Source organism: Arachis hypogaea, chromosome 9, assembly GCF_003086295.3.
Source record: "Arachis hypogaea cultivar Tifrunner chromosome 9, arahy.Tifrunner.gnm2.J5K5, whole genome shotgun sequence".
NCBI lineage: Eukaryota > Viridiplantae > Streptophyta > Magnoliopsida > Fabales > Fabaceae > Arachis > Arachis hypogaea.
Genome location: NC_092044.1, coordinates 35,942,258 through 35,957,039, shown reverse-complemented (window position 1 = coordinate 35,957,039; position 14,782 = coordinate 35,942,258). Strand labels below are relative to the sequence as shown.

At 34.0% G+C, this 14,782-nt stretch overlaps 1 protein-coding gene across 19 annotated transcripts; it reads left to right on the top strand.

The window, feature by feature from the left end:
• The first annotated feature begins 8,285 nt into the window (after positions 1-8,285).
• Positions 8,286-12,866, top strand: LOC112710867 (uncharacterized). 19 transcript variants are annotated; one of them, XR_011865677.1, is made up of 6 exons: positions 8,309-8,843; positions 8,994-9,140; positions 10,591-10,655; positions 11,288-11,405; positions 11,921-11,961; positions 12,227-12,866. XR_011865677.1 is itself a non-coding variant. In XM_072202910.1 (6 exons), the coding sequence occupies exons 3-6, from the start codon at positions 10,857-10,859 to the stop codon at positions 12,283-12,285; spliced, it is 519 nt and encodes a 172-aa protein (XP_072059011.1). In that variant the 5' UTR covers positions 8,309-8,843; positions 8,994-9,140; positions 10,591-10,856; the 3' UTR covers positions 12,286-12,866. The 19 variants fall into 19 exon arrangements, 6 of the variants coding, with proteins under 6 accessions (XP_072059011.1, XP_072059012.1, XP_072059010.1 ...); XR_011865674.1 differs by having other exon boundaries at positions 10,591-10,704; XR_011865676.1 differs by having other exon boundaries at positions 10,573-10,655.
• The last annotated feature ends 1,916 nt before the right edge of the window (positions 12,867-14,782 follow it).

Genomic DNA, 14,782 nt, shown 5'->3' with positions numbered 1-14,782 from the left:
TTTTTGTCTTAATACATTGACGTTAGGATTTTTGCCAGTAAAGAATTTCATAAAAACAGTCGTGTTGTAGATATAGTCTCTAAACCGACAGAAATCCCTTTCGTACAAACGTTTTGGTTGTCACAAGTAACAAACCCCTTTAAAAATTGTTAACCAAGTATTTAAATCTCGGGTCGTCTTCTCAAGGAATTGCAGGGAGGTATGTTCTTATTATTGGTTATGAAAAAGTGTGTTTGGGGTTTTGGATTAAGGTAAAAGGTACGAGTATATTTTTAAAGCAATAAAAATAAATAAATAACTGTAAAATAAACTCTTGGCAAGGTATGTGAACTGGAGGTCCTATTCCAGTTATCCTTATCAATTGTAATGAGAATTGGAGTTTTCTCCCACTTTGTTAACCTCTAACTATGAAGGTAAGTTAAGTGGATGAATTCCAATTTTCAATTAACAATGAGTTTGATAACTCAAGAGTCACCAATTAATCAACCACAGCCAAGAATGTAAAAAGCTAAATTAAAATATAAATATCTGAAGTACCTTAAATTCATTCAAAGCAGTAAAATCTAACATGGAAAATATTCATAAGCCAATTGGGCAACAGGAAAATCCAAATTATTTATATCAATAAAAAAAAGCAATCATCAATCTGAAATATCTCAAATAACATTAATTAAGAAAATCAGTCTAAACATGGAACATTGAAAATAAATGAAAATAAAGAACCTGGGATTGAGAGTCACTCCTAAAACCAAGAGAAGTCCTAATCCTAAGAGAAAGAGAGGAGAGAACCTCTCTCTCTCTAAAACTACATCTAAAACATAAAAAGTGAATTATGAGTATATGATAATGAATGGATGCATTCCCCCATTTTATAACCTCTAATCTGTGTTCTCTGGGCCGAAAACTGGGTCAGAAACAGCCCAGAAGTCACTTCCAGCGCTTTCTGGTCCGTACAGGTCGCGGAAGAGTGACGCGGTCACGTCGTCCACGCGGCCACGCGGGTTGCGCTCTTGCCAGGTCACGCGTCCGCGTGACCCACGCGTTCGCGTCGCCTGGTGTCGGGGCAGCTATGGAAAATTATATATCAAATCGAAGCCCCGGACGTTAGCTTTCCAACGCAACTGGAACCGCGTCGTTTGGACCTCTGTAGCTAAAGTTATTGCTGTTTGAGTGCGAAGAGGTTAGGCTGGACAGCTTAACAGTTTCTCCAACTTCTGGTATTCCTTCCACTTTTGCATGCTTCCTTTCCATCTTCTGAGCCATTCCTGCCTTGTAATCTCTGAAAACACTTAACACACATATCAAGGCATCTAATGGTAATAAGAGAGGATTAATAATAAGCAAATATAAGTCCAAAGAAAATGTTTTCAATCAAAGCACATAATTAGGAAGGCAAATGTAAAACCATGCAAATAGTATGAATAAGTGGATAAAGAGTTGATAAAAACAACTCAATTGAGCACAAGATAAACCATGAAATATGGGTTTATCAACCTCTCCACACTTAAACATTAGCATGTCCTCATGCTAAGCTCAAGAGAAACTATAAAGATGAAGAGGAATGGTAGAATGTATGAGATGCAACCTATGAATGCAACTAAATGAAAAATGTTTCTACTTACTTGGTTAAAAGCAAATAAATCCCCAAGAATAAATATGAAATGGATTTCACTAATTCAAATCATAAAAATAAAGTACAAATAGACTTGTAGAAGAAAATAGCTCATGAAAGCCGGGAATAAAGAATCGAGCATCGAACCCTCACTTAGTAGTGTATATCACTCTAATCACTCAAGTGTTTTAGGTTCGATTCTCTCAATTCTCTACTAACCTTGCTTTCTAAGGCTTGCTCTTCATCTAACAATCAACATAAATTTAATGCATAAATACACATATCAAGAGGTCTTTTAAGGGTTGTAATGGGGTTAGGGTCAAGGTAGGATTGTATTTGGCCAAGTGGACTAAAATCTGAATCCTTAATTAACTTAAAATTTCCCACCTAACTTAAACAATCCATGTAATCATAATACAACATCTAACCATCCATTAACCATGTTTTCCACATATTCATGCATTCTAATTTCAAGTATAACTCATATGCATTGCTTTCACTTACTTTGGGGCATTTTGTCCCCTTTCACTTATTTTGCTCTTTTATATATATATATATATATATATATATATATATTTTCTTTTGTTTTTCTCAATGCATATGATTAATTTATTGAATGCACAAACATGTCCTAAACATTTCTTTCACATTTTCAGAAAATTCTAACATACTCAATTCTCAAACCAGATGTTTCCAAACCCACTCTTCCCCACACTTAATTCATAAGCATTCTCAATAGTCTAAGCTAACTAAGGATTCAAATTAAGGACATTATTGTTTTTCGCTTAGAGTTAATGATGTGCTAAAATAAAGAACAAAAGGGGTAAAATAGGCTCAAAATTGGTTTGCAATAGATAATGAAAAGGTTAAAGCCATATGGGTATGTAAGCTCAGTGAAACAAGGCCTCAATCATATAAGTGTATGCATACATTAAACAATGGAAATATAGAATTAAGCAAGACAAAGATCACAATTTTAGAGAGAGAAACACACACCAAAAATAAAATATTGGTTGATAAAATGCAACCAATTAAATAGGCTCAAGATCTCACTGGTTTTGTGTGTTCGAGCTTTAAACCATGTTCCAAAATAATATTTCTTTCATACAAGTTTTTCAAAAAAAGTTTTATTCAAATTAGTGAAATACTATAAAAATTTCTTGAAAAAGAAAATATTACTTTAACCAAGTGGTAAAATATGCACAAAAAGAAACAAGCATGCAAATGCAACAATGAAAAACAAAAATTTGGTGTTGAGAAGGGGCTAACTAACCCGTGGAGATCGGTATTGACCTCCCCACACTTAAAGATTGCACCATCCTCGATGCATGCTGAGAAGTACAGGTGGGCGGGTGTTGTGGTTCCTCAGCTGGTGCTCTCTTGTAGAGGCTTTCTCTTTACCCGTTTTGGTAGCCAGCCTGAAAAAGAGAGAAGAGAAAGGCACATGAAGTCAAAGGAGTGGAGCAAAGAGGAGGGCGGTACGAGTGATAATCATGCCAAGCAAAAGAAATAGTGAATGAAAGACATGGTCGCGATTCCATGTGATCAGTTCATCAATGGAAATATAGCAAGGCATGGGGAGTATTGGATGCAAGATGTTTATTAGCATGCCGGCAAGGGCATGAGTAGCATAGATCAAGCATCACAAGCTTTTAATGTATTGTTAGTCGTGAGAAACTAACAATAACGTTTGTATTAACAATTATATTTAATTAATAAAATAGTAAAGAGAATTTGTGAAAAGCAGGCATTTATAGTAGTAGATTAAAAGAAATCTTAAAAATAGTGCACAATGCCATACGGGCATTTTCACAAACACATAGCATGCACGGAAAATAATCTATTTGAAAGTATTAAATTGAACATGCAAGCAACCCTTTAAAAATTAATATAATTGTCAAACAATTCCCTTAATAATCCACAAGCAAAATATGGTAAATAATTACCCAAATAAATTTCTAACACCAATGAAAATAATGCAATGAATGAAAGTATGTAAATGAATTAAAATAAAATAAAAAGAAAAATAAGAAGAATTAGAAGGGAAAGAAGGGAAGAAGAAGTAAGGAAGAAAGGAGGGAGGGAAAAATTAGGATTGGGGAAGAAGAGATAAGATATTTGGCAAATTGGGATATGTTGTGCGGCGCAAGCGACGCGGACGCGTGGGGCACGCGTTCGCGTGATTGCGCTTTAAGTAAGGGGACGCGGTCGCGTCAGTCACGCGGTCGCGTGACCCATGTGATGCTTCTGGCGCGAGTGCAGCCTCGCGCCTGCACAACTCTCTGTTCGTTTTTATTTTTCTCTTCTCCCTTTGCGACGCGGACGCGTCGTTGAGGCGGTCGCGTCGCGTAGCGAAATTTTTTTTTTAATAACTGAAAAAATGCAGAATGCAGAATACAATGCTTAATGTGAATGAGATGCAAAATTCCAGGTTCAATATAACGAAATAAAATAAAATTCAAAAACAAATAAAACTAAATAAAAATGAAAAAGGACGATCATACCATGGTGGGTTGTCTCCCACCTAGCACTTTTAGTTAAAGTCCTTAAGTTGGACATTTGATAAGCTTCCTGTCATGGTGGCTTATGCTTGTACTGATCCAGGAATCCCCACCAATGTTTGTATTTTCAGTAGCCTCCGGGGTCCCAAACTAAGCATGTAAAGCCCTTAAGAAGCTTCAAACAGATTCTTAGGCTCCCGGGGTGACAAATGCCAGAACAGATTCCAGGATCCCAAACTTTACTTTTACACCCGTTTTTGTTTCGATCTGCATTTTTTCGGCCGGGTGAAAGGTGATCTGAATTCTCACTGCAGCGACCAAACAGCTTCCTAGACCCATTCAGTTGAGCTTTATACCAACCTTTGCGTTTGAACTTAAAGCTTCCAACCATGATGAACCTTGCAGGACAATTCTTACCACTGACCATCTTCCTTTTACTCTTAATGCCACAAAGAGCTCTAAGTTGACCATCCGTCTCCAGTAGCCCATATTCAAGTGGAATTAGAAAGCTAAGGGATATGAATTTTACCCACTTGAATGTTGTGAAGGATGATGGAAACTTAGGGGGAGGTATTTTTAATGAAATTGCAAGCTCTACTCCCTTGTGCTCTTTTCGGATAACTACCACCTCTTTGCAAGCTTCTTCAATTTCAACCTCTTCCTCTTGGTAGCTCTCTTTCAATTCAATCTCCTTTTCATTGCTTTCCAAGGGCATGGGAGGTTGTGCTTTTTCTTCTTGAATCTCCATCTCTTGATCAACCTCTTCCAAGTCTTCGACTATGATATGCTTTGGAGGTTGTACACCCTCTTCAGCATCAATTTCAACCGTCTTAGAAAGAGGCTCTATGTCTTGTCTTTCCCATGGAGGTTCTGCGTCTTCTAAGTCTTCAACCAACTCTTCTTCTACTTGTTCTAGTATGAATTCATGCTCTGTCTTGTCCACTGGAGTTTCTGGTATCTCCTTTATGCTATGCTCTTCACTAGACTGTCCACATGGGGCTGTGGCTGATCCTTGTGTATTTAAGCGTCTAGAAGCCCATTGAATTAATACTTGCCCCAGTTGTTGAGTGGTTGCCTGAAATTGATCCATTGTTTCCTTGAGACGATCTTTTGCCTCTTGATGCACTCGGTTTTCATAAGTAGGATCATAATGCTCTTAGATTGATGGATATGGAGATGGTGAATATTGAAGTGGTGGTTCTTGTGAGTAATTGGGTTGGAATTGGGGTGGTTCTATATATGGTTCATATGGCTCATAAGGTGGTTGGTATGGTGGATGAGGGTTAGGGTCATATGGAGGTGAATGGCGGAAAGGGGCTTGTGAGTTTTGTGGGTTGAGGTTGTGTTGAAAGGATGATCTCTGAGCATAGGGTGGGGCTTGTCGGTAGCTACAAGGTGGTCCACTATATCTATCAGCTTGGGATGCATTGTAGCCTGGTCTTTGTCCATGATATCTAGGACGGTGTTGTTGCCTAAAGGGTTGATTAGATCCTCTTGGCTCCATCCATCCTTGATTGGTCTGACGTTGATGCATATTCCTGCTGTGGTTTCTATTTCTTTCAACAAAGTTAGAACCAAACTCAAAGCGAGAGGGGTGAGAATTCATAGTAGTTATCAGAAATAAAGGGGGAAAAGGAGAAACAAATAAACAGGTAAAAGAAAAATATTTTTTTTAAGAAAAATATTTACAATAACCAATAATAAGACACACGTTTGCAATTCCCCGGCAACGGCGCCATTTTGACGTTAGGATTTTTGCCAGTAAAGAATTTCATAAAAACAGTCGCGTTGTAGATATAGTCTCTAAACCGACAGAAATCCCTTCGTACAAACGTTTTGGTTGTCACAAGTAACAAACCCCTTTAAAAATTGTTAACCGAGTATTTAAACCTCGGGTCGTCTTCTCAAGGAATTGCAGGGAGGTATGTTCTTATTATTGGTTATGAAAAAGTGTGTTTGGGGTTTTGGATTAAGGTAAAAGGTACGAGTATATTTTTAAAGCAATAAAAATAAATAAATAACTGTAAAATAAACTCTTGGCAAGGTATGTGAACTGGAGGTCCTATCCCAGTTATCCTTATCAATTGTAATGAGAATTGGATTTTTCTCCCACTTTGTTAACCTCTAACTATGAAGGTAAGTTAAGTGGATGAATTTCAATTTTCAATTAACAATGAGTTTGATAATTCAAGAGTCAGCAATTAATCAACCACAGCCAAGAATGTAAAAAGCTAAATTAAAATTATAAATATCGGAAATACCTTAAATTCATTCAAAGCAGTAAAATCTAACATGAAAAATATTCATAAGCCAATTGGGCAACAGGAAAATCCAAATTATTTATATCAATAAAAAAAAGCAATCATCAATCTGAAATATCTCAAATAACATTAATTAAGAAAATCAGTCTAAACATGGAACATTGAAAATAAATAAAAATAAAGAACTTGGGATTGAGAGTCACTCCTAAAACTAAGAGAAGTCCTAATCCTAAGAGAGAGAGAGAGGAGAGAACCTCTCTCTCTAAAACTACATCTAAAACATAAAAAGTGAATTATGAGTACATGATAATGAATGGATGCATTCTCCCATTTTATAACCTCTAATCTGTGTTCTCTGGGCCGAAAACTGGGTCAGAAACAGCCCAGAAGTCACTTACAGCGCTTTTTGGTCCGTACAGGTCGCGGAAGAGTGACGCGGTCGCGTCGTCCACGCGGCCGCGCGGGTTGCGCTCCTGCCAGGTCACGCGTCCGCGTGACCCACGCGTTCGCGTCGCCTGGCGTCGGGGCAGCTATGACAAATTATATATCAAATCGAAGCCCCGGACGTTAGCTTTCCAACGCAACTGGAACCGCGTCGTTTGGACCCTTGTAGCTAAAGTTATCGCTGTTTGAGTGCGAAGAGGTCAGGCTGGACAGCTTAGCAGTTTCTCCAACTTCTTGTATTCCTTCCACTTTTGCATGCTTCCTGTCCATCCTCTGAGCCATTCCTGCCTTGTAATCTCTGAAAACACTTACCACACATATCAAGGCATCTAATGGTAATAAGAGAGGATTAATAATAAGCAAATATAAGTCCAAAGAAACATGTTTTCAATCAAAGCACATAATTAGGAAGGCAAATGTAAAACCATACAAATAGTACACATAAATGGATAAAGAGTTGATAAAAATCACTCAATTGAGAACAAAATAAACCATGAAATATGGGTTTATCATACATACACAAGTTAAATGGAGTCTTACTTACCATTAAAGTACTCTTATTTTATTAATATCTAGCATATGTTTTTTTGGGTTTCTTATTAATTTAAAAATAATTTAAATATACAATAAATTCAAAAAATATTGCATTTTAATTTGAGTATCAGAAGAAATATCTGGTGCACTAATAATATTTTTACAATTATCGCTCCATTTTGTTGGCATTAAAGCCTCCTATATTAATCTCAATCTCGATCCTTTTTATATGTCAAACTCTCAAATACTATTATGTTAAATTTAATCTTAGGTGTTGGTGAATTGCCTTAGTTATCATTGAATGTTAATGAGTAACTTTTAGATTTGATAAAAAATTTAATAAAAAAATAAAATTAAAAATATTGTCTACAAAGTGAGTCACTGGTAATGTTTTTTTATAGGATAAAGAAACTTCTTAAATCACGCACTACAATAAAAAAGATTTTTCGGCACACTTTTTTCTTGTCACGCTTTTAAAGCGTGCTCAAAAGTAGTCTATAATTATACTTTTACGAAGGTTACCACTAATTTGTGATTTGGTTACAAACGTGGCCATAGAAAAAAATCAGCACGTTTTTACGAGGGTACTTACTTACTTGAAATTTGGCCACATTTTTTTACTGCCATGTTTAAAAAGCGTCGCGATAGAGGAAAATGGACACGCTTTTACGAAAATGCCCATTGATTAAAAATTTGACCACCCTTTTTTGTCACACTTAAAAAGCATGGCCATAAAGAGAAACCGACACGCTTGTAAAGCGTGACTAGTTTGTGTTGCAATAGTCACCTTTTTAAAGCGTGCCCATATTCTATATATTTTGGCATCCCACAAAAAAACGTACGATAGAATTCCCTCCCCAAAATTTACTTTCCCACCCAATTTTTTCCCACACTTATAAACATTTTTTTTCCCTTAGTTTTCAATTTTAACCCAAACAACATCACACACTAGTTTTAACCTAAAAGTGACCCAGTCACAAAAGAGAAACCCTAAAAGTTACCCGCGCCGTCATCATCCTCAAACAACATCTCCATCTTCATCGTTCATCGTTCATCACTCATGCCTTTCCTCTAACCCAATGACCTTCGTCCTCATGCCTTCATCGTCCGAGACCGTTCATCGCCTTCATCGCCTTCATCCTCATCTGTCGAACCCTAAATCTAAAATCACCCTCCCCTCACTAGAACCCTAACTCTCTAAGTCTCTTCTCTCGCTCTCTTATGTCTTTTAGTTTTCTCTTTCGTCACTCTCTTCTCTCCCTCGCACACGCCAGAACCGCCGTCGCACAGAATTCCCTTCGCACACGCCATCGCAGACTCGCACGTCTCGCGGTCTCGGTCCAAGGCATGTTCTCCTCGCATATCGTCTCTGTCCCATGAACGTCTGCGTCCTACTCTCCCGTCCTGTGAGCGTCGCTGTCCTCCCCGTCCCGTGAACGTTGCTGTCCTTCCCCTCCCGTGAACGCCGCTGTCGTTCTTCCTGATTCCTGGGTTTGTGAAATTCTCCTTTTAACTACTCTGTTTTTTAAATCTTCTAGACCTCTCTTCTCTCTGTTAATCTTCTATTTGTTCTGGTTCTATTATTAAATTGGTTTTGCTGTGTTTAATTTGCTATTAATCTTCTATTTGTTCCCCAACTAGTCGCTTATCCCTTGCGCCGTTGGCTTCGGTGGCACCATTTTGCTGTGCGTAGCTTTGGCCTACTTCATCTCCGACCGCTGTTGGACGAAGAAGAAACCGATTATGAAGAAAAACAGAGGAGTGGTTGCTCTTCAAATTATCCAAGAAGTACAAATCCTACTATTTTTTAGGGTTTTAATTTATCATATTCATATTTGAAGTCTGAATGAATAAAATTTTTAGATAAATTCATAGTTTGTGACAAATTACACTACAAGAAAAAAGCCCTGTCTTCAGTGGGATCTGCATGGAAAACTATCAAGTTACTACTGGTATATGAATTGTACTGATTTCTTATATTGGAGTATATGAAATTTATTTCAACTTGGATAATGAGATTCATTAACTGGTATTCTTTTAATTTGGATGATCATTGAAAGTACAAAACAGAGAAAGAATAGGACTCAAGAACTTGTGCAGGAAACAGAGTTTTCAACCTTAGCATGATCGGGTTTGAGTGGTCATTTTTAAATAGGAGTCTAGATTTTCAGTGGTCATTTTTAAATTGGAGTCTAGATTGAGTGTTCAGTCTTACAACAACATTGGAAAACTCTAACTGCAAAATACTAAAGTTGAGATAGCTGAGTTGTTCCGTAGGTCATGGATTGAGGACAGGCATTTCTTACAATTGAAAAGTTTGTTATTAATTGAAAGGTTTGTGTGATTATTAAGTTTATGAAACATTTATTACATGCTTTTTGAAATATATTCTTGTAGAAGTTTACGAGGGTTGTCTTAGAAATTTGCATCTTGCTGTATCTATCCCTCTGAACTCTGATCATGCTTGATAGAATTATAAACAGCCTTATGTCGAATTACTGATGAAGTGAACTAGTTACTTTATTAATTAGCATTGGCTGGGGAAAAGAAAAGCCAAAATATACTCAACATGATCTAATATGAGGCACATTCAAGCTACTATTCACAGAAATTTTTAAACTTCTTTAAAGTAATAAATACATTGAAACTAAGTTTTATAAATTTTGTATTGTCTCATTTGTAAATAGATATCTCTCTAGTTCCGAAGAAGATCCTGCAGAGACTTTTTCCTCTTGAACAACTCAAAGACCTACTCTTTTCTATGAAACTATGATGCAGAGAGAGATTGAGAAGAGAAATTGAATCTGATATTTTGTATTGTTGTTCTAAATTGTTAGTTGTACAATTTGATAGTTCAGATATTAGCTAATGGCAGTAGCTTGTGGATTGAGTAAACCATATTTGGACGATTCTGTTCTGGCAGTTATAACATAATTTTATTTTTCTGATTCTGTTAAGCTAATACTAGATATCAAATTGTAGTTTCCTATACCAATTGTATTAGATACTAGATAGTAACACTTTACTGATTAATTAGAAATCAATTATGTTATTATTTATAAAACAATAACATGCATGAGTATTAATTCAGCTTGCTAGCATTATTAGAAGAAATATATGCTTTTATACATTTGTTTGTTCTAGACAGAGATTTATTATTCCATCTTATTTTTATATCATAAGTTTCATACAAATTGAGATTCTTTATTTGTCATGCAAGTTTTGCCACCATCAACAGGGCCAACATTTCCTTCATTTGGAACGTTGAAGCATCTGGAGCTTGGCTTAGTTGCTGGTGAAATTGTTAGTCATACTTCTCAAGTCACCAATTCTCAAGACTTTAATTTTAAAGGTTGATAATTATTTTAATTAAAATTAGAGACACTATTCTATACTCACATAAGTATCACAATGATTATGCAGCCCCTAAATAATAGATTTTATCAATTTGAGAAAATGTTTGGTTTATCAATTTTACTTTGATTCTCATCTGGACTTTGTTTAATGATTGATCATCATCAAGGACTAAAATCTAAATTTGACCAAGAGCCTTTTAGCTCTGCTGATGTGCCTGAGTGTTTGCAAAATACCTTGGAGGTTGTGAAATTTGGAGAAGTACATGGACTTGAGCATGAATTGTGGTTAGCTAAATTTGTGATGGAAAATGGTTTGGTCCTGAAGAGGATGAGTTTCTTTGTTCCTTCCTGGTTAGGCAATTTTAATGCCATTGAAGAATTTAAAGAGAAGCAATTATCTTTCAAGAAACCTTTTAGTTTTGCTTTTGTTGAATTCTCATATCCTCAAGGTTAGATACGTTTGTAATTATATTTTGGTTTAGTTTTTAAAGTAAGGTACCTTTTTTTATTAATTTAATTATGATTATTTTGATTTGAATCTCGATGCTGTGAATCTGAATTTTTCCTTTTCATTTGTAGAATATTACAAGGTTGCCGTTAGTACTACAATCGGAATTACGGTAATGGGATTTATTGGCTTCTTCGTCAAGCTCATCTTCATTCCCATTAACACAACATCATTGTCAGATCTGGTTAGGTATATGATTTCTAATTGTTTATTTTTCAAAAATTTGTGAAATTTTTAAAAAATTGTTGTGTTTATAGCTTAGCTTGATGTGTTGTTCGAGTGTAGTGCAGCAATTTGCTATGAAACTATGAATAAGGAGTTTAAAAGGGGAAAATTGTATTGTTTTATTGTATTCAAAATGTGGTTAGTTTTGTGCTTTCTTACTGTTACTTGAGATTAGGGTTTGAAATTATGCAAATTTACTTTAGATGAAGTTCTTTCATACAGTTACTGTTCTGTGCATAGTTCATTATTGAGAGGGGGTGGTAGATTTACAAATCAATTTTCTTCTTTCTAGATACTAGAGAGGGAGCAACATCTTTTGATTATACTAGTGAACTTTATACTAGTGAACTTTATTGTAACTTGTATGTTCTTCACTTTTTTGTGTTGCTTTTACTTATGCTGAAATTAATAGAATAGGTCTATAATTACTACATATAGTGTCAACTTATGTTCTAAACAATTTTTGATGATATCTGCAGGATGAAGAGAGCCACAATCACACACAGTTTTAAAGCAAATGGTAGTAGGAGTTCTTCCCCCATCAACTTTTTGTTAATCATAGTTCTGCTGTATATCACTTTTTGTTTTTCCATCCTTCATATCTTTGGGAGCATTACAGTTTTAATTTAAATTATTATTATAGCATGTAAATAATGCATGTAAATCAATATAAAATCAATTCTTATGCCTTCTAATTTTCTCTTTTTAATTATTATTATAGAATTGTAATTTTTTAATTATTATTATGCATTCTAATTTTCTCCTTTTTCTTTTAATTGACAAAGGAATAGGCTACGCTTTCAAACCGTGGCAAAAGGTTTTAGTGGAAAAGCTACGCTTTTAAAAGTGTGGCTGTATGGCTCTATCGGCACGCTTTCAAAGTGTAGCCAAAACCAACTTTCTTGGCACGTTTCAAAAGCGTGGTGATATATGAACTTTCGGTAAGTTTTTAAAGCGTACCTATAAGATTAAGCGTGGCAAGAGTTGAAAGTGTGCCAAAAAAGAAAGCGTGCCAATAGATCCGCAAAAGCGTGGCGATAGAGCAATTGGCATGCTGGCGGATGTGATCTTTTCAAAAGCGTGCCGATAACTCAAAAAACGTGACGAAAAGATATCGGCACGTTTTTTTCACTTTTCGGCACGTTTTTAAAGCGTGGCAAAAAGCTTATTTTATTGTAACGACGAATCCATCCAATAAAAGACAAAGCTTAGTATAAGTGATGGGTGGCAATGAACCCCAACTGCAATAATAATTTTACATGTCTCCCTAATTAAAAATTAATGGCATCTCTTTAGACTTCACTCATGTCATACGAAGATTTTCTTTTCCCAACATTTAGAGGAAAAAGAAATGTTTGAGTTTAGCCATTTAGGAGCTTTCTATTTATTCGAACTCAATATTTGAAACTACTTTTCTTCTACTCTCATCTTTTGCATAGACACACTAATACTTCGCTTCTCGTTTCTCGCATAGACATAAGAACATTGTTCTACCCTCGTCTCTCGGTTTCTTTTTTTTTTTGAGTTTATTTCTATAATTATTTTATGTATTCATTCACCTAATTTATAGTTTTAATCTCGTTTTTTTAAGAAATTGAAAATGATGACAATTATGTAATTATATGGTCAATTTATGTTTTGTTCTTTAGCAACACAATTTTCTATTTTTCAAAGCACTAATTTTTTTATTATCAAATAATTATATGTTAGTTACATAAATTATTTGTTATGCACTTTGCCATATTTTTTTGTTGTGATTTTTATGTTAAATTGAAATGCAAGTTTTTTTTCCTTTTATTATTAAACTCTTGGAAAATTCAAATTATTGATTTGCGAAAAATAAAATCCGTTGTGTTATAAATATGATTTTGAGTTTAGTTAGCTTGTATGATATTTATTTAGGTAAATTTTTAATTGTAAAATTTATTTGTATCATGGATAAGTTAAAAACAACAGATACTATGAAAAAAAATGTTAGCCAAAGGAGTGATGATGTTTTGCAGTATTATCACATCAGTTTCAACTCTATCAATATTTGAGACATTAAACATCAATATTTTAACTCCCCCATAAGATAGGTTAAAGTAAAAGCACTGACGATTTAATTTTGAACAAATGGATGTATGTCGTTTTATAAGAGATCTAAAAATTTGACCAAAAATTTAGCAGGGTTTTATCCAAACAAAAACGATAAAATTCGTTGTGATTTAACTGAATCGAATCAACCAATACTTAATCTTTATCTATTTTTTAGTGATACAAATTATTTTCGTTATTTTTAATTGAAGATGATATTGTATACTATTTGCCATACTACTTATTTACTAAAGAATCTTTAAATTTTAAATGCCTACATTAAAAATGACTTTAAAAATTGGAAGAGAGTAAATAATAAAAAATATTGTCATCTTCTAAATTACATTAGCAAATGTCCCAATTCTTTCCATCATAAGATACTAAAATTGTGTGATTATTTAATCAAGCAATCGCAACATGTCAAGGCACTTATGAAATAATAAACATCAAAGGAAATTGAGAATAATTAATGTAGACTTGAGAAATTTATTAATTATATTAGATGGATGACATTTCAGAGTTGCACTTATAAAGATTATGATAAAAGCTTGTCTTCAAATAATCGAAAAAAATTTATGGATATTTTTAAGTTTTAGAGTCTCATAATAGCAATGTTCAAAAGTTTGTTTGCACAAAATTTTTTACTATTTACTATTTTTTACTGTTTTTTACATTTTCCATTCTATGAAAAATTGCTATCCTAAACAATTTTTTTGTAAATAATTTAGTAATTTTTATTGAGAAATTGAGAAAGAAATTGAAAAAATATAGATTCAATAATAAATTATTTTAAATTAAGAAAAAATTTCGAACATAATTGTCTATCGTCACAAATTTTAATTTTTTCAACGTTTGTAATACTTATTTTTTCTAGTGGATAAGTTATAATTATGTTTTAGATTATTTGCATGAATTATAAATACATTTTTTTATAATTTTGCAAAAATCATGTAAAAAGAAATTATCTAGTATTTGTATATTTTAAATGTAATAATTTATCTCTATAATACTTGAGATTAATTTTTGAAATATTTATATTTAATTATTATAATATACAATATATTTAATTATCTTGTAAAGAATAAATTCTAATTTTTTATTGTAATTTTTAATTAAAAATCTTATATATAGTAATTTTTAATTAAGTTTTTTATTAAAGTAAAAAGTTTAAAAAAAATAATTGTTGTCCCCCAAAATATTGTCTATCTTTGTCCCTGCATCAAATCACAATGTTAAAAAGAATAAATAAAAAAGTAAAACAATCA

Bases quoted from the DNA above. Each gene is read 5' to 3' on its own strand.
- LOC112710867 (XM_072202906.1), top strand. From the start codon at position 10,566: ATGCAAGTTTTGCCACCATCAACAGGGCCAACATTTCCTTCATTTGGA. The intron at 10,705-10,875 runs GTTGATAATTAT...ATCATCATCAAG, and splicing joins TCAAGACTTTAATTTTAAAG to GACTAAAATCTAAATTTGAC. The intron at 11,406-11,920 runs GTATATGATTTC...TGATATCTGCAG, and splicing joins TCATTGTCAGATCTGGTTAG to GATGAAGAGAGCCACAATCA.